The 22,708-nt window shown below is 35.1% G+C and overlaps 2 protein-coding genes across 2 annotated transcripts in view; both read right to left on the reverse strand.

Annotated features, from left to right (window-relative positions):
- Window positions 1–9,955: 9,955 nt before the first annotated feature.
- Window positions 9,956–12,739, reverse strand: LOC132277488 (patatin-like protein 2). Its single transcript, XM_059779342.1, has 7 exons — window positions 12,711–12,739; window positions 11,734–11,896; window positions 11,271–11,452; window positions 10,825–11,173; window positions 10,423–10,725; window positions 10,127–10,299; window positions 9,956–10,028 (listed from the first exon to the last, which is right to left on the reverse strand). The coding sequence occupies exons 1-7, from the start codon at window positions 12,737–12,739 to the stop codon at window positions 9,956–9,958; spliced, it is 1,272 nt and encodes a 423-aa protein (XP_059635325.1).
- A 2,728-nt stretch (window positions 12,740–15,467) lies between these two features.
- The window catches only part of LOC132277489 (patatin-like protein 2), a 37,398-nt gene continuing 30,157 nt past the window's right edge, over window positions 15,468–22,708 (reverse strand). The window contains exon 7 of the mRNA XM_059779343.1: window positions 15,468–15,552. Coding sequence (XP_059635326.1) covers window positions 15,468–15,552 — 85 coding nt within the window. The remainder of the gene's footprint in view (window positions 15,553–22,708) is intronic.

The raw sequence follows: 22,708 nt of genomic DNA on the forward strand, positions 1-22,708 counted from the left end.
CTTGAAAAATCTTAACTTGAAAATAAAGCTTTGAAAAAAGAAAAAGAATTAGCTAAAGAATCGGCCTCAATTACCTTAATTTATGAAAATAAATCATTAAAAGTCATTATTGAGGGTCAAATTGAGATTTTAGCCAAATTCACAAAAGGTAGAGAGAATTTGAGCCTCATGCTTGGAAAGCAAAGAAATGCTTATGCTAAGGATGGGCTTAGATATGAATCTCACAACAAAGATTCTTGTTTATTGAAAAAAAGAAAACCTTTGAACAATTATTTTGTTAAAAATTCCTCTTTAAGTCCAAATGCAATTATTGTAAAAAGTTAAGACATAAGATCAATCATTGTCCTATTAGGCCATGTATGACAAAAGAAATTTGGGCTATTAAAAGGATATATATGCCTCTTCCTAACTCTCATGGATCCAAGAACATGTGGGTACCAAAAGAAGATTACTCAAATTCCTTTTGTAGGTTTGCTTGAAGATTCCATATTCATCCAAGGACAAATGGTTCCTTGATAGTGGATGCTCAAGACATATGACGGGAGATCAATCAAAATTTCTTTTCATCAAACCTTATAAAGGAGGAAGTGTTACGTTCGGTGACAATTCAAAAGGCAAGGTCATTGGCATTGGAACTATTGGTATCTCCTCTTCCTTATCTATTGATGACGTTTTACTTGTTAAAGGCTTAAAACATAACTTGTTTAATATTAGTCAACTATGTCATAAAGGATATGATGTGTTGTTTAAATCGGATAAATGCATTGTCAAAAAGGATAATAATGAAATATTTCATGCTCTTAGGAATGGTAATGTGTATACTTTGCTTTTGTGTGAATTACATGATCAAGATGTCAAGTGCCTTGTATCTTCAAATGAAAAAAGTTGGTTGTGGTATAGAAGGTTAGGTTATGCTAGCATGGATTTGATTTCAAAACTATTTAAAAATGAATTAGTCAAAGGCCTTCCAAAGACTAATTTTTCTAAAGATAAAACTTGGAGTGCATGCCAAATAAGCAAGCAAATCAAGTCATCATTTAAAAGGAAAAAAAGGACATAACGACTACAAGATCACTTGAATTATTCATATGGACTTATTTGGTCCAGAGAGAATTGCTACTCTTAGTGGAAAACTCTATACATTTGTCATTGTTGATGATTATTCTAGATTCACTTGGGTATTTTTCCTTACACACAAAAATAAGGCTCATACAATTTTTGCTAAATTTTGTAAGAGAGTCAAGAACGAAAAAGAGTGTAAGATTAAGACCATTAGAAGTGATAGAGGAAGAGAGTTTGAAAATCAAGATGTAGAAAGATTTTATGATGAAAATGGATACAATCATAATCTTTCGTCTCCGAGAACTCCTCAACAAAATGGAGTTGTTGAAAGGAAGAATAGGTCTCTACAAGAAATGGCTGGGACTGTGTTGAATGAACATAAATCTCCTAAAACTCTATGGGCCGAAGCCGTTAGTATCTCATGCTATGTCATAAATAGAGTTATCAGTAGAAAACTCCTTAATAAGACTCCTTATAAACTTTGGAATAAAAGGAAGCCAAACATTGGTTACTTTAAAGTTTTTGGGTGTAAATGTTTCGAATTAAATGACAAAGATAATCTAAGAAAATTTGAACTTAAATTAAACAAAGGCATTTTCCTAGGATATTCTTCTCGTAGCAAAGCATTTAGAGTGTTTAACAAAAGAACACTAGTGGTTATGGAATCTATATATGTTGTATTTAATGAATCACCATTGCCCCCTCTTAGATGTTCATTGGATGATAATGAAGATGTGATTGAGATTGAAAAGAATATTGAAAATCTTAATTTAAATGATCCATCTTTTGAAGATCTCTCCAAAGATAATCCAAAAGAAAATCACTCCCATAAGGACACATTTCCTAAGGCTTGGAAACAAGTACCTAATCATCCAATAAATTAAATTATTGGCGATCCATCCAAAGGAGTAAGGATTAGATCTCAAATTAGTAATATTTGCAATTATGTGGCTTTTGTTTCCCAACTTGAACAAAAAAATATTCATGAAGCCGAAAATGATGAATCTTGGCTCTTGGCCGAAGAATTTAACCAATTTGAAAGAAATGAAGTTTGGTAATTGGTTCCAAGACCTAAAGATAAAACCATCATTGGCACAAAGTGGGTATTTAGGAATAAAAAAGATAAATCGGGAATAATTATGAGAAATAAGGCAAGGTTTGTTACTCAAGGTTATAATAAAAAAGAAGGAATTGATTATGAGGAAACCTTTGCCTCCATAGCTAGACTTGAAGCTATAAGAATGCTCCTTACATTTGCATCCTATAAGAACTTTAAGTTATGTAAAAAGTGATTTCTTAAATAGTTTCATTGAAGAAGAAGTGTATGTAGAACAACCACCGGGCTTTGAAAGTTATAATAGTCCAAACCATGTTTACAAATTGTCAAAAGCATTGTATGATTTGAAACAAGCTTCAAGAGCTTGGTATGAAAGACTAAATGGTTTTTTACTTATTAATGATTTTATTAGAGGAAAAATTGACAATACTCTTTTTATTAAAACCATTGATAGTAACTTATTGGTCATTCAAATTTATGTTGATGATATTATCTTTGGATCAACCAATAGTGTGCTATGTGAAAAGTTTGCCTCAAGCATGCAAAATGAATTTGAAATGAGCATGATGAGTGAACTTACCTTCTTCTTAGGGTTGCAAATCAAACAAATACTTGATGACATTTTTGTTTGCCAATCTAAGTATGTTAAAGACTTGCTAAATAAATTTGGCTTAGAGGAAGTCAAACATGCCAATAGTCCAATGAGCTCATCTTTAAAACTTGACAAAGATGAAAAGGGCATTAATGTGGATATTAAAAAATATAGAGGTATGATTGGTAGTCTCTTATATTTAACTGCAAGTAGACCGGATATTATGTTTAGTGTATGCTTATGTGCTTGTTTTCAATCTTGTCTTAAAGAATCTCATCTATGTGTCGTTAAACGTATCTTTCGTTATTTAAGTTATACCACATTCTTAGGACTTTGGTATCCTAGGCATACATCATTTGACATTGTTGGTTACTCGGACGCTGATTTTGGAGGATGCAAAGTTGATTGGAAAAAGTACTAGCGGGACTTATCACTTCATTGGACAATCATTAGTGTCTTAGTCTTATAAGAAACAAAATTCCGTAGCTCTATCAACGGCGGAAGCCAAGTATATTGTGGCCGGTAATTGTTGCGCTTAAACGTTTTACATTAAGCAACAACTTGAGGATTTTGGACTCTATTTCAATCATATTCCTATTATGTACGATAATACAAGTGCAATATGCATTTCTAAAAATCCTATTCAGCACTCAAGAACAAAGCATATAGAAATTCAGTACCATTTTCTTATGGATCATGTTTATAAGGGCGACATTGAACTTATATTTGTCAATACCGAAAAACAATTGGCTAATATCTTCACAAAACCACTCCAAGAGGATAGATTTTGCTTGCTTAGAAGGGAAATTGGAATGTCCTCAGAAGACGATATAATGCAGTGAAGTAAGTAGCAACAGAGCCGCCTCCATTCAAAGAAGAGCCGACTCTGTAAAGAGAGAGAACCGACTCCACACAAGGGAGAGCAGGCTCCATGTTTGTTAAAAAGAACATGTTCTCAGGATCTTAAGGACGAGCCGACTCCATACAAAGGAAAGCTGGCTCCCCACCTGTTTTGGACATAATCATTCTTGGGATCTCTTTAGCAAAACAATGGAGCCGACTCCACAAAAGGAAAAGTCGGTTCCATATATGTTTTTAATGTCTGTGCTTTTGGGATCTCTTTAATATAGGATAAAAAACGGCTCTATAAGAGGTAGAGCCGTTTCCATGGAAAATGAGAGCCGGCTCCCAACCTGAATATCCCCTTTATACTCTCGGCATCTCTCATTTGAGGCATATCAGTTGAATTTTCAGAGAGTAAAACCCTACGGCGACTTCATCCATATGTTTGGGCACCTCCACTGTTAATTTCACCCAACCCATCCATGCACTGAATCTCTCTCAAAAGTCAACACTCATCTCCCCAGGTAAGATTCATCCCCTCTATTCCTTCTTTCATTAATTCGTTCATCCTCTTAATCCACTATATATAGAATGAATTTTGGAGCTCTATTGCATGCATTGCATTATCAAATCCCCTTTGTCTTTGAACTTATCTTAAAATAGTCTAAGCATGTGTTTTCTATGAATCATTTGGGCAGTATATTGTATGGTTCTATTAGTTTTCCATTTTTAGGCTGAATTTATCATAATTCCAAACCCTAGACCTTGTCGCACAACAATTGTTTTTAGGGATTTCAAGTATGATTTTTCGTTGCACTCAAAATTATGGCTTGATGTGCAAATTGAATTAGGTCTTTTCATTTGCACAAATATTTGGGATTGCCACAGTGAATCTTTAGTCAAAATTGATTTAGGATTTGGGACTTTCATTGTGTTTCCATTGGGTTTCTATTTTGAGTGTTCTTTGTGTATTCAAAATTCTTATACTTTAGAATCCATGGCTTCCTCTTCTCATAGGTTCTCATCGTTCTCGTGCACAACGTACCCAAGATTATGAATCCGACCCTAGTGAACCAAATCTTCCTCCAAGACCCATTCAAATATCTGCAACCATGTTGTATAGAAATCCTACATGTAAGAGGTTGTATGAGAAAAAATTTCTTCATAGGAAAATGGCCAAAGGGAAAGTTCTGTCACACACAATCTGTGACCTAAACATCAACACCTACAAACTATTTGATGCTATTGGCCTTGGTGCATTTGTTGGGATAGACGACAAGTATTATCCCAAACTTGTGAAATTATTTTGCACACACCTTGAAAAAATGCCCGGTGTAGAGAAATTACAGTATTATGTGGCTGGAGTAGAATTCCACCTTGATGTTACTAGCATTGCTCGAATTCTTCATCTTATGGGAGGAATTCAATTTTACTCACCCCAAAAATGGTATAATGGGGAAGGTTTTGACAAACTAGTAGCAATTCAACAAATGAGCTTTAATTCCCGCACTACTAACACAAAAGAGGTCAAAGCCAAGAAATTGACTATGGAAGCTCGCCTAATCCAAAAAGTCATCACATACTCCATTCTTTTGAAATCTGGCAGTCGCTCCAAAGTCTCTCACATGGAAATCTTTTTGATTTGGTGTGTCTTGAATGGAGAGGTCTTTGAGTTGGTGTACATCATCTTTCATCACTTGTATGCATGCAAGAAAAAGAAAATGGTTCTCCTCTACTATGCCAAGATTCTCACTCATATTTTCATGAATAAGAACATTCCACTTAACGACGGCGAATCAGCCGCACAAGGCCCGAGAGATATACTGGACGCCACAAATCTTAAGATGATGGGGCTAAAAAAAGACTGAAACAATGTGTGGTATTATCCTAGGCAAAGAAGGATGGAAGAGGTTAGGGCTAAAGGAGAAGAGATTGATGATGTTGTCGATGAGGAAGAAGAAAATGAAAGTGACGATGACGTTGACAATGATGAGCAAACGGATGTCGGGCTTGATGAAAGTTCCAATTGTAATCTTTTATTGGAAATCCTTGATGTTTCTCGTCAAAATCAAGCCACTCTTGCAAGTCAACAAGAACAAATTAATAATGTTATCACTGCCATTGGAGATATTCATGATAATCTCCGAGAAATGCAATGAGCATATGATCCTCCTCCTCCTTAGGACAGTAGCACCCCCTTTAAAAACTGTTTTGTGCGCTCATTTTCTATATTTACTTTAGAAAAACATCTTTTTAGCTGTGTTTTATTTATTTTTGTCATTTCCTTTTGAAGTACTTATTTTGAACTATGATTTTGTCTATCAAATGGCATTTGTTGTCAACATTCTCCTAATGTATTGAAATATGCCATCTATAAAATGAAAAATTTGCTTTTAATATCTCTTAATTTGCCTTATCTGTCATTTCTCTTCTATATATGCTCTATTATTTCATGAAATGGCAAGCAAATAAATTGTCCTCTCGCCTTTTTGAGATGACAAAGGGGGAGAAATATGAGTGTATATGATGTGTGGTTCATTATGTTTGTTTATGCATATGTTGTTCTTCAAATATATATATTTTGATAGACGCATATTGATAGGGGGAGACTTATAAAAATGCCGTGAAGTTTAAATGCACTTAAATGTCTAAAATATTTGTTGTAAAATCAAGTATGTTATAATATTCAAGATATGCATATCGATAAAGGAAACATTCTTTCAAATGTTATTTCACTTGACAATAAACACATCAATGTTTTGTCATCATCAAAAAAGGGGAGATTGTTGGCTTTAAGAATTTTATCTAAAGGTCAATCTAATGTTTTGATGATTACAAACCATTAATGGTGTTTAAGTACTAATATTTTCATTGAGTGATGTATAGATGATCAATATTCAATCCTCAATGTTGAAGGTGTAAAGTTTATTCCAAGCATTTCAAGCAATGGATTCAAGGAAACCTTAAAAGTTGCAAGAAATCAAAGGCATATCCAAACAAAGAAAAACTCGGACTTCAAAGATCATTCAAGCATTTCAAAGAAAGAAAGCAAGTTTTCATCAAGTCTAAACGATCATGGTCAAAGAATGAATAAAATGGTAAATAGGATGGTGAGAGCTTAAAACTTAATATCAAAATATATTTGAATATATTTTGAAGCTCAAAAGGATAGAATCATGCATATTCATTCTAATTCAGTTTTTAAATGCCTAAAATTTAGTTATGAACTTCATATATGCATTCTTACTCAAGCTACACATAATAGGAAGTGCATAGGACTTAGTTAAATTCATTTTTAATCTTGCACAACAATGGAGCCGCCTCCATTCAAAGTAGAGCATGCTTTTCTCTATCTAGTAGCTAATTTTGGCTTTTGCACAACAATGGAGCCGACTCCATTCAAAGTAGAGCATGCTCCTTTTTGTCCAGTAGCTAATTTTGGCTTTTGCACAACAATGGAGCCGACTCCATTCAAAGTAGAGCATGCTCCTTTCAGTCCAGTAGCTAATTTTGGCTCGAGAAACAATTTTTCAGAAGAAGAGCCGCCTCTACTAGAAGTAAAGCCACCTCCACTATGAGTAGAGCCACTTCTTGAATGTAATGGAGCCGCCTCCACTTTTGCACAAAGCCGGCTCCTTCTGGGGATTTGAATTCCAACGGGAACATTTGCATTTAATAATCTCCAACCATCTTTAACAGCTATATTGAGCTTCATATCTCTGTAAATATAGATGGTTGGTCTGTTGAATATACACATGACTTGAAAGAGCATTCAAGAAGAGCATTCAAGAGCCATAAATACTTTCCCTTGAGCATTCCTTTATATCACTACATTCTCTCACATCATCTTAGAACTTGAGTTTCATTTATATTTTTATCTACTCTAGTTGAGAGCTGAAATTGTACATCTTATCTACTCTAATTTTCTATCTCTATCTCTTTTATACTTGTGCTATATATTGCTTAAATATTTCAATTGATTATTGCATGATAGTTAGTTGTAAATAATTTTTATAAATTGTAAAAATTGGCCATTGACTCCATTCACCCTCCCTCTAGAGTCAATTAGTAGTTAACAGGGATGGTGGTGGTATCGGTGTTAGATCATGTCGGAATACGCAGGGGTGGTTGTTGGGGTGGAGATGGTGGCAGTGGTTTGGGGGCGGGGATGGTGGTGGTTGTGGGGGCGATTATGTGTTGGTTGTTGTAGAGTTTGGTATGGTGGCGGTGGCCAGAATCTGGTTGTAGGATTGATTGGGTACTGAGGGTAATTTGGTCATTTAATTATTTTGATATTGTATAATTAAAATTAATAAAATAGTGAATGGTAATGTTGACTTTTCACATGTTTTACGGCTCTGTTTGGCATGCAAATTTCATAAGGGGTTTCATTGTCCCAAAATAAGGTAAGTTGTATCTAGCAGGCCTTTGGGCAAACCTCAGGGGGTGTTGTTGTATTTTACCCTTATTTATATAATAAAACATTATTTTTTTATTTTATTGCCACATCCTTGGTGTATCTTTGTCTTATTTTTTTAAAATTTTGTATTCTCATACCTGTATCATATCATACTCGTATCCGTGTCCACAAGGGTGGAGCCAATATATGCCCGAAGGCACTTTTCCTGGGCCTCGAGAAATTATTAGATGATCATAGACCATTTGACACTTGACAGACTATTCCAATGAAAACTAATGTTGAAATTTATTTTGAGGCCATTTTCTCAACCAGACAGTTTCAATTAAACTGATCCACAAAATATTAATCGTTCAGAACTATCTAATAATTTTCCGCTTAGTGTGACCTTGCCCCGCCCTTTATAATATGTATGATTTTTATTTATTTATTTATTTTTTTTTTTTTTTACATACATATATATATATATATGTATGAAAATTTTTATATAACGTACTCATAAAATTATCTCATTTAACATTCTTGTTCTTTTCTCTTTTACTCTTTAAATTACTTAGGAAAAAAAAAAGAAAAAGTTAGGCTCCGTTTGGATTGGATGATTTGGAAGGATAAGAAAAGAAAAAAAAAAAAAACAGAAAAGAAAATGAAAGAAAATGTGAAGTTTGGTTGGGTTGTTGTGAGAAAAGAAAGGATTGGAAGAGATTTAGAGGGATAAAAATGAGAAGATTTAGATAGTGTAAATAAGTAATCCTTTCATAATTTCAAAACTACTTTCAAAAAATAAATATGGTAGGACACTTCATAGTATTTTAGAAAAATATATTATAGTCATTTGATTGTTATCATTTTTTATTATTATTTCGTATAAAAATAATATCCTTTGGTTTCGTTTCCTCCATAATTTATCCAAACATAAATAGAGGTTATTGCTTTATTTTTTTTTTTGTTTATAACTAATTTTATCTTTTCTTTTCTCCTATCTTCTTTTTATATAAACAAGCCTTTAAATTTTCTTTCTTAAATTATTAAACTCTAATTTTTTATGGTAGTCTGTTATTTTTCATTATTATTATTATTATTATTATTAATTTTTTTTTTCACTTCTTATTTATATATATTTTTAATTTCCCATTAAACTGAAATCCTGGCTCTGCCCTAAACTAAACAAAATACGTTTAAGAGAGACGTCTTCTATGTTGTTTTGGAATGTTCATGTTCATCTCAATTCTACAAGGATTTGCTGCTGTTATATATCAAGGTATTTATATTTAATTTAATTTAATTTATGAATTACACATCTCTTAAAACCATGAAGTTCTAGTTCTTGGGATTATGACTTTTGTGTTTAATGCGTTACACAAATACTTATTTACATGGAAACCGTAATTTTTCTTTCGTTTATTTGTGGGATGTTTTCCATGTGCATTGTTTCTGTTCATTTCTGATTTTATTTCCATGAATTTTGTGGGCGATTGTAGATTTAATTTTAGCTGATAATTTGAATAACCAAATGTGAAGTAGCTTGAGGGACCGTGTTTTGGAGTCTAACCCAATAAAAGCAATTTGAATGGATGGTATTTACAAGACGGTAGAAAACTAGTTACATAATATGGTTGACTGGTAGGAAGTATAGTATCCGAACCACGAAATGTGATTTGGCAGCATCCTTTGAGTATATATATATATATATATATATATAAAAGTATCATGTAATAATATAGACCCAAACCCACTAGGGTAAAGGTAGATTGGTATGAATTGAGGATTTTTGGTATCAATATTTCAAAAAGTCTTTTGAATCACCAAAAATTATAAAATCGTACCATTTATTGAATACATCATTGGAAAGAATAATGAATGACTACATTGGTTGGCCACATTTTATTCCACGAAGACCACAATACTAAAAAATGAATAAAATAAATCGTAAGGCATTTGTGTGTGTGTGTGTAACCTCTAACAATTAGAAACTACAACATTAAAATTAACTTGCAGCGCGTCCAAGTGGTGATCTAGCATTGCGAAGGTGCTTCTCTTCGGAGAGTAATTTTGCAAATCTGTGGGACAAAAATGTTTGTTAGAATTATCAAAAATAAATAAATAAATAAATAAAGCAAACTATATGTAGAATCAGTAAATTAAGTTATCTTAATACCTCCTGATAGCCTCTTCATTAGTTTCTTCATTAGTTGGCTCAACAATGCCTGTCTCCAGATTTACCCTTGAAACTGGTTTTTTTAGCAATCCTTCCCCAACCTTCACAAGATCCTCTAAATTATTTTTGGTAGCTATATCGACCGAAGATACTATCCCATTTAGTGAGTCATCCTACAATTTATTGATCCAACAGAGTCAATGGAAATGCTTTGTTGACATAGAATTAAAGAAATAAAAAAGTTAATCAACAATGTTGTATAGTAAATCATTTTGTTTATGAGCACGAACACGTACTTGAATACGCAGGTAATTATTTTCGGAGTGAAAGGCTTGAAAAACAACCGAGAGATGGAAATCGACCAAATCAGCACTTGCTTGAGAAAACACATCAACTAATGGGGTGGAACCAGCACTGGTTAACCACCCCAGCGTACCCCACTTAGCTGCTTCATCTGCATCATATTTTTCCTCAGCCTTTGCCGAGCCAGTTCCAAGGGATATAACCAATAAACGACCATAGTCCATTTTTGAAATAGCAAGGAAGTCGGGATTTTCCTGCATGATCTGCTTTGTTACTTCACCGATTGCAATCAAAGTCTGAAAGATTTCAAATATAATGCCAGTTAGAAACATATATATCCAAGGAAAAAAATGTTGTGAAGAGGTACAGGTACAATAAATCAAATTGATAGATACCGGATTATTTGCAGCCACTCCACCATCAATTAGGTTAAATTCTCTCACTTTTCCAACGGGGTCCTTTGTTTCAAAATGATGTGCTGGAAGGTATGTTGGTGCTGCTGAAGTTGCAATGCATATATCTGAGAGTGAGGCGTCCAAGCTTGGGTGGTTGTTCACGTCATAGGTGGAAAAAATTGTTGGCTGGAGTCTCTTGATGTCGAACGTTGGTATTGCGACATTAGTCAATGTCTGGTGTAGTTTTGTGTTTCCTAGTTTTTCCTTAACAATGCTGTGGTGGTACTTCCCATCGTATTTTGGTCCCGATAGGGCTTTAATTATCTTCGTTACATGAGGAAATGGAGAGCTGTTGTTCAAGAAGTTCAACCATATTAGTTAAGAACCATAAAAAGTCAGTCAGAATTAGTTAATTAGCATATAATTAATTCGTTATAAATAATTACCAGACTTGAGGAAAGATTTTAGGGCAGTTTTCGAGGTAGAAGTCTTTGATATCCTTGGCTGTGAACAAAGGACGGTTCTTTTCATTCGGTGCAGTAAGCATGGCAGTCACAAGCCCACCTGTGCTTGTCCCTGCAATCACATCAAAGTAGCCTGCAATTCTTGCATCCTCACCATCCAGCTTCTGCACCATATGAAAAAAGCATATAGGTCAGTTTGCACTTCAAAGAGGTTAGCATTTTAATTGCATGAACTAGGCATTGCAAAACATTAATTCAAGTGAATGTTGGAGTGTTCTATTTTAGAAAGTAGAAGTTTATGACGTACTTTTGCATGAAATTGGCATGAAAATTTGCTTAATGAAAGTCTGAAAGATTAAAACTTCTTTTGACTTTATATAAGTATTGAAAAAACACATTTAAAAAACCATATTTTGACATTTAAGTACAGAAGATGGTACTCTACCTGTAGCTCCGACTCCAGAAAGCTGAGGATTGTTCCGGGGATAATGCCTCTCATTCCACCTCCATCAATGCTGAGAACTGTGATTAAGTTTCCATAAGTTGGGGGCTGTAGGAATAACTTTTGTCCTTCGATGTTACGAAAAGGGTGAGAGAGAGAGATTGAACTTTTAGATAGCCGAAGAAATTTGAAGTTTTAAATAGCCTTGGAGAGAGCCTTGAAGGTTTTTTGATCTTGAGAAGCATTTTTCGAAGAGGATCGATATTTATAGAATCCTTATCCTACCCTTCTTATTCCTTGAGATTCGACGATTTCATGAACGATGCATCTGCTTTGAAATTCGTACACCTCCGAACTTTCTTCATGCTTTGACGATACAAATTAAGCATGAATCAGCTGAAAATTCGACATTCCAAAACTAGTCCTCTAGGTTATCTTTTGCTTTGGCAGCTGCAAAAGATGGTCCCCTATGTACTATATATGAGAATCTTAGGTAAGACTTATCTGGGAATTGTACGTAAGAATGGTCCAATTAAAATAAACTATTTTCCCAGACAATCCAATGGTGCTCATGAATTGGTTATTTTCCTCAAACAAATTATACAACCTCATCCAATGGCCAATAAATTGTTGACTGTCAACTTCAATGTGTTACTGTCTGGTGCATAAATTGATTTTTTGAGGTTGCTGGTGCTGCCTACTAGCTACTTGAATTCTTAACACATGTATCATTTGCATTCGAGGAAAGCTGCGCCGAATCAATTGAAAAGGAAGAATCAGCCATGAAAATTGGTGAGAGGAACTCTGCAATTCACGCGTTAGTAAGAATCAACAATGGTAAACCATTCAACCATTCCTCCAGACCTCTTCAAAGTTGTGAAAGTGTTACAATGTTGGACATGGTATAGTATTGAGAACATGCACATAAAATCACTTAAATATGCTTTTCTTTTGCAATTGCATAGCTTGTGGACTCTTACCTAACATCAATTTTATGCTTTGAATCCATTGAACTTGGGGTTTTATTAGGAGGCCACAATTTACAAGACAGACTTTACTTTTTAAGAGAATTTATGGATTCATATAAACAGTGCAGGATATTTACATCTGTAATATGGTTTTAACATTTGTGTAAATTTTTCAAAATTGATTTTGATTCTTTTGACCACTACCCACCATAAGCATGGTGAGCAACAATTAAACAACGGTAATTATTGTGCTATGTCATAGATGAAAGTTGAAAGGAAATGGATGTGCATGGTACTAGCAGACTGATGTAATGTGCCCATCAGAGGTGCTTGGATGGTTCCATGTGGCTCTAAATGCGTCTTCATTTTAATGATTAGTTACTGATCATACGTAAAATTGACAGTGAAGAACCTGTTTTATCTGATTATTCTAGTTATATATATGTCCTCATTAAGTTTCATACTCTAAATGACCAATTACTGTTGCTCTCTAAATATTTTTCTCCTGGAAAATGTGAAATTGGATTGTTCTGCAGAAGTAGACTTGATCAGTCACCTTAAGAGATTACAATAACAAGAAATTATATGCCAAACTAGGAAATTAAAAATTACTAATTCTGTGGAAATGGATCTGCGACTCCTCTTTCTCCTTCAGTTTTAAGTATGACGTAGATGATTCTTGATTCTAAATTCCATATGTTTTGATGTGATCTCAGATTTTTAATTCTTAGTTGTGAAGAATGAGAAGGTAAGACGAAAAATGGAAGGCTTGGAAGCCTTGGTTGACTGTTAGGAATTGACCAAGGGCTACTCTAAAGTATGCTTTTTGTTTCTTATTTATTGCCTTTTGCACTCTGTTTGCAAGGTGTGAAGCTTCAAAGATGTCAGCATTCTCAGTTATTCTCTTTTTAAATTAGGAAATATGGATAGAGGCTACAAGTATTTAAAAAATGTTGTTTCAATCATCACATCACCACATTTCGAACTAATAAATACTACAAAATGTACACTTTCTTAGTCTTGCATGGGACTGTTCTTCAGATTGAAGTGGTTAGGTAAATATTTGGCTAAGACAAGCGAAAAGGTAGATGTTGATGACATGATCTTAGAGAAAATTGATGTGGCGTTTCAGGCAACAGTTGCATGTTGCAGCGATTAGCGATTGATCAGATCTAAATTTGACAGTAAAAAAATTATATTATCTGATTCCACTTTTATGTACTAAGTTTCATAACCATAGTGACCAATATTTCTCCCTAAGATACTTATCTTCTGGAAAGTGTTAAATTGGAATTGGATGGTTTCTAAACTTGATCAGTCACCATAAGGAAAAGGAAGTGCAAGAAATTAACGAGACATCCTAAAAAATTTACTAATCCTGTGGAAATGGATCTGTGACTCCTGTTTCTCCTATGCTGTAAGTATTCCTTGGATGTTTTTCTTGGAAAGGTGGACATTTTTTATGGCACGGAGTATATTATTTGGCTTCTAGAATCTTCCATTCTTCTTCCTTCATATCTATATAATATTAATCATCATATTGGAGTGTTGTCTTATGACAATTGAATGCTATTAATTTTGTGATAGACATCTACAATCCTTGTAGAATTACTCCAAAGAAGTGTGGGGGACGAGTTTGCCCTAGGGCATCGTTGAAGGCATGCCTCAGTCTCAAAATTGGTCGATAAGTTTCTAATCTCATTGTTATTTTTCATTACCTATAATAATAATTATTATTATAATTATTGATTATTTTGGGCATTGAATTTCTCTGCAAATTTTCTTTGGTTAAATATTTATAGGAACAAGACTAAGTTTAATCCTCTTCAATGTATAGTATAAGTGTAACTATCCGTTGCAACTTACTTAAATAAGAAATCCCCAAAAAATTTATTGAATATGTGGAAACCTAAAATTTTTAATGCACTTTTAAGTGTTTATTGGATGCTTTCTATGTATTTTCTATTCGATTCTGATTTTAATTATTTTCTTGAATTTTGGGGGCAATTCTAGATTTTTTTTTTGGAACAGGAAACCCTTCCAAACACCGTCCCTTTAGGCTTATGGCTGCAACGTAAACCTTCGATGTGTGCTATCACCCGTAAATTACACCTATGAAGTACAGTATCATTTAAATGTGAAGGAGTTTGAGGGACCATGTGTTGGAGTCTAACTCACAAAAAACCATGTGATTATATACCTTATGGTTGACAGGTATGTGAGACAAGTACTCCAAGTCTTGGTTGACTGGTAGGAAGTATAAAGTCGGAATGATGAAATGTGAATTGGCAGCATCCATTTAGATTTTCAATCTGAGTTGACAATTAACGACCACTATAACAAAGAGTATAACAACATCAGAACTACTCCAAATTTTATCTTTTAGCTTTACAAATTGTTTGTGCACACCCAATATTCAAGGTAGAAAGATGGCAAACACTACTCTCAGATTATATAACAATATAGGTTCTCCAAAATTAAATTCTCCTTTATTTACCTCTATTTTTAACTTGCTGTATCTGATTTGGATGGCATAAAAGATGACTGCATTCTGGATCAATCACCGAAAATTCTTTAAAAATTTTACAATGCATTGAATACAACAATCGGAAGTATAAAGAATGGTTACATTACTTGTCAACATTATATCCCACCAGGACGATAATAGAAAGGAAAAAAAAAAGGAACCAAATAAATAAAAAGGCATGCCTGTATAACTTGCACAGCCTCTAAAAATTAGAAACTACAACATTTGAACCCTAACTTATATTAAAGTCTTTTGGAACTTGCAGCTCGCCCATGTGGTGATCTAGCATTGCGAAGGTGCTTCTCTTCAGAGAGTAATTTAGCAAATCTGTGAGACAAAAAGTTTGTTAGAATAATCGAAGATAAATAAATAAATGAACCAAACTATGTGTAGAGTCAGTAAATTAAGATAAATTAATACCTTCTGATAGCCTAACTGGTTTTTTTAGCAATCCTTCCCCAACCTTCAGAAGAACTTCTAAATTATTTTTGGTAGCTATATCAACTGAAGATGCTATCTCATTTAGTGAGTCATCCTGAAATTTTTTGGTTCAACAGAGTCAATGGAAATGCTTGGTTGACATAGAATGAAAAAATTAAAAAAGTTAATTCAACAATATTGTATAGTAAATCATATTGTTTATGAGCATGAACACGTACTTGAATACGCAAGTAATTCTTTTCAGAGTGAAAGGCTTGAAAAACAACAGAGAGATGGAAATCGACCAAATCAACACTTGCTTGAGAAAACACATCAACTAATGGGCTGGAGCCACCACTGGTTAACCACCCCAATGTCATCTGCATCACATTTTTCCACAGCCTTTGCCGAGCCAGTTCCAAGGGATATAACCAATAAATGACCATACTGTTTGGCTCACAAAGTGGTCTGAGGTCACTGGCCAATGAATGGCTGACTTGAAACGCGGGCGTGCCATAGTCCTGATGGACTCGAATATTTTTAGCGAAAGTTGGAGAGTAGGAATGACCCTCTCCTTAAGATTGCTATTGCCTTTAAGAAAGGACTTTAAACATTTAAGATAGATATCAATTAGAAGCAAATTAATTGAGCAATAAATATACCTGAATCTGCAAACCTTTCTTCATTGAACTTTGGATTGATTACAATGAGGAATGAATTACAAATTCTTGATTGAAATGGAAACTAAAGTATTGAATGCTGAAAGATGAACTAAGTACTAAACTGATAGTGATAACTAAACTTGATGAAATAAAAGCTAAGTGTTTAGTGATATGAATGTTAAAGGCTTGAACTTTAGAAATGGTGCTGGACCTCTTCCTTATGAGACTTGAGTAGGTATTTATAGAGGCTTCAACCTGGTGTTGTCCCTTTCAATCCGTTGTTCTAGAAATTAAATGGTTACAAGTTGAAAACAACTTCTCTTAACCATCTTGCTAAGCTGGTCAGGTTGGCTGGCTTGCATATCTCTCCATGGGCAGATACAAATGTGTCTGGCATAGTATTTTTGACTAAATGATGCATCTTCTTTCATGCTTGATGATTTTGGTCTTCAAGCTATTTTCAGCTCTCTGCACCTGTCATGCCTGGCTTAATCTATATATTGGCTATGGGATCATCTGATTACTAACAATTCTGACTTTCTTCATCAGGTGTAAGTGAGAACCTTCCATCTATAGTTTTGAATCTCTGGACCTTTGACATCATCAGGTTGTATTTTTCTATTTCAACCTTTCTTTAAGTTTCCAGACCTGATTTGTTGGGTTCTTGAGACATTGGGATTCACAGCTGGTCCTCATTTGAGTCACACCAAACACTTTTCAAGTGACTATGGCCCGAAGAGATATTCGATCCATCCTAGTATGAGCTTGTCCATCAATTAGGCGTGCTCTCGATCACTGGCCAAGACTCTCGACCACTGGTCAAAACTCTCGACCCTGGTTGGTCGAGAAACTTTCTTAGGTCATAATGACTGAGAGATAATGGCCGAGACTCCTGATCATAACCATACTGACTGAGAGTCTTGGTCGTGACCATACTAACTGAGAGTCGTGGTTGAGACTTTCAATCATGACCATAGTTGGCTATGACTCCTGATGATGACTATAGTGACTGAGAGTCTTGGTTGCGACTCCTTATCATGACTATGGTGACTGAGAATCTTGATCATGACCATAGTGACACTGAGAGATAATGGTCGAGACTCCTAATCATAACCATAGTTACTGAGAGTCTTGGTTGAGATTCCTAATCATGACCATGGTTGGTTATGAGCTCAATACTTTATCTCAGTCCTAACGGCCTAAGAATTCCATTCTTCTTAATTTTTGACCTTAATTCTGATCACCGTGATTAGAAATTAATCTTTTCGGACCAATAATTATGGGCCGACCTAGAGTTCAGACCTCGGGATTTTTTACCACATGGCACGATTACTTTGGATTATATTTTAGGTGTTAACAACTGCCCCCCAACTCTATGAAAATGGCTTCATGCCGAAATTTTGTAGAGTTGTATTTATTTAGGCCAATTTCTATGTTCAGCCTGTTGTATCTCATGTATGACTGATTTTTAGCCTTGACACTTATCCAATTTCGAACCAACCCATACTTTGGTGGCTTTCCAGAAATATGCATATCTTGAAGTCTCTAATTTGCATCAACAGTTTGCCCTTAGGCTTGGAGCTTATGATCGACCTGCATTACTTACTTGTACCAAGCCCTTATCTGCATTAAGTGACTTGTACCTATTTGTTGCTTGCATTAAGTGACTTGTACCTATTTGTTGCTTGCATAACTCACTTGTACCAAGCCCTTATTTGCATTAAGCGACTTGTACTTTGGCCACTTTGAAGCTTCCAACTTGTTCATGCTTCAAAAAACACACCAAACCAAAACACAAGAGCATCTATAGAACACTTTTAGAGAGAGAAATAGAGAAACCCATTTAAAGCAAGAGAGAGAGAAGGGAGCTATGTAGCAGCTTGATGATGATGTGCAGATGAGATGGCCGTGTTGGTGCTGATGATGTCTTAGTCTCAGAGTAAGAGCAATGCCAACAGAAACACCGACGAAGTGAAGCCCACGGTCTTCCCTGACTTTAAGGTTCAGACCTGTGGGTTAGATTCGTCGCCTGAAGAAACATGCAAGTCTCCATTGCAAGCATAATGCTGTCATCCTCATCAGCGGTGTTACTGCCGAAGATGGTGCTCACACCGTTATCCATCATCCATCATCCATAACCGACAGTTTTTGGTTTTGGGTGAGCTTCACATTGACCCACTTGTGACATTGGCGAGCTTTGCAAACTGCATGCATGGGCAACTCTCTGGTGATGAGTTTGTTATTACAATTACCCAAGAACATGAAGAGTAAAAGCAAACACGTAGGCTCCAATCCTTCTCTAAACTTAAAAGGGAAAAAATATGGATTGAACTTTTTCTGTATTAGCTCTAAATTCTCACAAGTTTATACGAATTCTCCTTGTAAGAGAGAATACAAGCACAAAATCAGGAAACTGATTACAATAGCTAGATGACCTAACTAATTTCCTAATTTACAGCATTGACCAATATTATATTTTTAGCAAATATTTAAAGCTAAAAAAACTCCTAATATATGGTAGTATTACTATCGAATCTTTCTTTTTCAACATTCCCCCTGAAGCTGGTTTGAAGATATCCTTCATAGCCAGCTCAATTAGTGTATTGAACTGTCTTGTAGGAAGTTCCTTTGTAAGCACATCTGCAACTTGCTCGGTAGTAGGAATGTACGGCATACAGATCAATCCATTTTCGAGCTTTTCTTTGATGAAGTATTTTTCTACCTCCACGTGCTTTGTTCTGTCATGAAGCACTGGATTGTGAGCGATCGAAATAGCAACTTTATTGTCACAGTACACTTTCATAGGCAACGGATTAGAGACCTTTAATTCTTCTAATAGTCTCTTAATCCACAACACCTCACAAATTCCATGAGCAACTGATCTAAACTCGGCCTTTGCGCTGCTTCTTGCTACCACATTCTGTTTTTTACTCCGCCAGGTGACAAGGTTACCTCTAACAAAGGTGCAGTAGCTAGAAGTTGACCGTCTATCAAGAGCACTCTCAGCCTAATCCACATCAGTATAAGCTTCAACTTACAAATGCCCACGGTTTTTGAACAATAGACCTCTTCCAAGAGTCCCCTTTAGGTATCTGAGAATTCTGTAGACTGCATCAAAGTGTTCTCGTCCAGGTGAATGCATGAACTGGCTAATCATGTTGATTGTAAAAGCTATATCTGGACGTGTATGTGACAAGTAGATCAGTCTTTCAACAAGTCTTTGATACTGCTCTCTATGCAGAACTTCTTCAGCTTTAGAAGGCTGCAGCTTAAGGTTAGGCTCAATGGGTGTCTTGGCTGGTTTACATCCTAGTAGACCTGTCCCACTAAATAAATCAAGAACATATTTACGTTGATTCACAAATATACCTTCTTTAGATCTAGCAAACTCCATTCCAAGAAAGTATTTTAATGCACCCAAATCCTTGATCTCGAAGTCAGCTGCAAGTCTTTTTTTTTGTCTCTCCAATTCTTCATAGTCATCACCTGTCAAGACTATATCATCCACATAGACAATTAAGACTGCAACCTTGGCTTCTCTACTATGTTTGTAGAATATGGTATGGTTAGCTTGGCTTTGACAGTAGCCACTACTCTTCATAGCTCTCCCAAATCTGTTAAACCAAGCTTTAGGGGACTGTTTGAGACCATATAAAGATTTTTTCAGTCTACAGACTTTATTAGGTCCCAATTTTTCCTCAAAAGACCTCTTTCTCAAGATCTCAATTTAAAAAAGGCATTTTTTACATCTAACTGGTGTAATGGCTAGTTGAAATTCACAGCCAAAGATAACAAGATTCTGATTGAGTTTATCTTGGCTACAGGAGCAAAGGTTTCCTGATAATCAATTCCATAGGTCTGGGTGAACCCCGTTTGCTACTAGTCTTGCCTTATACCTCTCTATGCTACCATCAGCTTTACATTTCACAGTAAAGATCCACTTGCAGCTACTGTTCTTTTCTCCTTAGGTAAATCAACTATCTCCCAAGTACCACTTCTTCTAAGAGCATTCATCTCTTCTATCACTACTAACTTCCAATTTGGATCATCAAAAGCTTCCTGAATGTTTCTCGGGATAAACAAGTGTGAGATTTTTGAGGTAAAAACCCTATAAGTATGAAAGAGTTTTTCATAAGAAAGGTATTTGGCAATGGGATATTTTGGATATTTGGTGCAAGTTTAAGTACCTTTCCTAACAGCTATAGGAATATCAAGGTCTAATGGTTCTTGGTTAGGAAAAGCAACAGAAACTGAAGATAAGTTAGGGACAGAACTACCTGTGATATCTGGAGGTCCAATTTTCGGAGGTCGAGATTGATCATTTCCAAGAGGAATAGGCTGACTTTGACTCTATTGATGAGGTCTTCTCCGAGTATAAACCAGAGGCTCAGTATTGGGAACTTTTGTGCCCGGTTGTAGTGATTCTCCCCCTGTTTCAGATACAGTAATGTTTGGCACTATATGACTAGGATTCCCTTCATTGTTCTCATTAGTTTTATCACATTGTTCCTAACTTTGAATCTCGGGAATAACAGTAGGATGAGAAGAATGAGGTGAAGTAGTCAAAATCACATTTGGTAAAGGGGTAGGAGATAAATCCCAAAAATTTTCTTCCATCACCTTATTCTCCCCCTAAAGAGAATTTTTGTGAAAGAAGGATTTATTTTCAAAGAAAGAGACATCCACCTCTTAACCCTATTCATGGATATATGTGTGTGGGTTTGTGATATTATCAATTTCTTGTTTGGGGATTATAGCACTTATATCCCTTTTTATTAGAAGCATACCCTATGAAAACACATTTTTAAGCTCGAGGATCAAGTTTGGTCCTATTATTGGGTATATGAATAAAAGCTATGCAGCCAAAAACCTTTAGAGGTAAATCTGAGTATATCCTCGATAAGGGAAAAATTCTTTTGAAACATTCTAATGGTGTGCTATATTTTAAAACACGCGTAGGTATTCTATTAATCAAATACGAAACTGTTAAAACAGCTTCCCCCCAAAGATATTTTGGAACATTTATTGAAAACATTATAACACGAGCCACTTTAAGTAAATGTTTATTTTTTCTTTCAGCAATTCCATTTTGTTGAGGGGTATCCACACAAGTAGACTGATGATGGATACCCTTTTCTTTCAAAAAACTCCCCAAAATTTCATTAAAATACTCGGCTCCATTATCGGTGTGAAAAATGCTAATTTTTTCTTGAAATTGAGTTTCAACCATTGTGTAAAAATTCATAAAAAGTTTGTCAACTTGACTTTTTATTCATCAAATAAACCCAACATAAACGGGTATGATCATTTATAAAGGTAACAAACCATTTTTTTTAGAGATAGTAGTGACTCTTGAAAGTCCCCAAACATTACTATGTATTAAATAAAATGGTTTTGAAGAAGTATAAGGTTTTGACAAATAAGTAGTACGATGACTCTTAGATAAGCAACAACTTTCACAATAGAAAGATGAACAATCCAAACCCTTAAATAAAGTAGGAAACAAATGTTTAAGATATGGAAAGCTAGCATGTCCTAGTCTTAAATGCCAAAGCATTATTTGTTCATAAACAGAATTAGAACTAACACTACTAAGGCCCTGAGCCTTTTTATTACTGGAGAAGTTACCATCAAAGTAGTAAAGTCTATCTATTATCTTAGCATTGCCAATCTTCTTTCCGAGCTTCGGTTCTGAAATTCACAGTAAGAATCACAGAAAATTACACGACAATTAGATTCTTTGGTTAGTTTACTCACAGACAAAAAGTTATAGGCTAGTTTAGGAACATGGAGAACAAATTTAAGATTTATATTCTCGGATAATTTTATCAAACCTTTTCCTGCAATAGGTGAGAAACTACTATATGTAATTCTAATTTTTTCAACGCTAGAACATGGTGAGTAAGTGCTAAAAAGATTGGAAAGGCTGGCCATATGATCAGAGGCTCCAGAATTAATGATCTATGGAGCAGAATTTAAACAACCTGTTTGTACAAGAGAAACACTAGGAATACTAGATGAGAAATTAGATTTCAGTAGCTTCAGAAGGTGATCCATCTGTTCTTTGCTGAAGAGACTTGTCTTAGCTTCGTTGGTAGTAGGAACCGCATGGCTATTTCTGTCACCAGGCTTGCTACTCTTCCAATTCTCAACAGGCCCGCTGGTAGTCTTCTTCCCTAACATTACATGTCTGCGGCTCTCTTCTTTTCGAACCTCAGCAAATACCTCACCAATTGGAGGAAGTGGAGTCCTGCCAATGATCCGTCCCCGTACTTCATCAAATTTCACGTTGACCCCAGCAAGGAATTTGTAAATGCGATGAGAATCCATGGTCCGTTTGTAGTGATTGGCATCTTCAGTGGATTCCCATTCATAATCAATGAACATATCCGTGTCTTGCC

This window comes from Cornus florida, unplaced genomic scaffold (assembly GCF_030987335.1).
Source record: "Cornus florida cultivar Cherokee Brave unplaced genomic scaffold, ASM3098733v1 CherokeeBrave_3.0.0_Hap2_Chr10, whole genome shotgun sequence".
Classification (NCBI taxonomy): Eukaryota; Viridiplantae; Streptophyta; class Magnoliopsida; order Cornales; family Cornaceae; genus Cornus; species Cornus florida.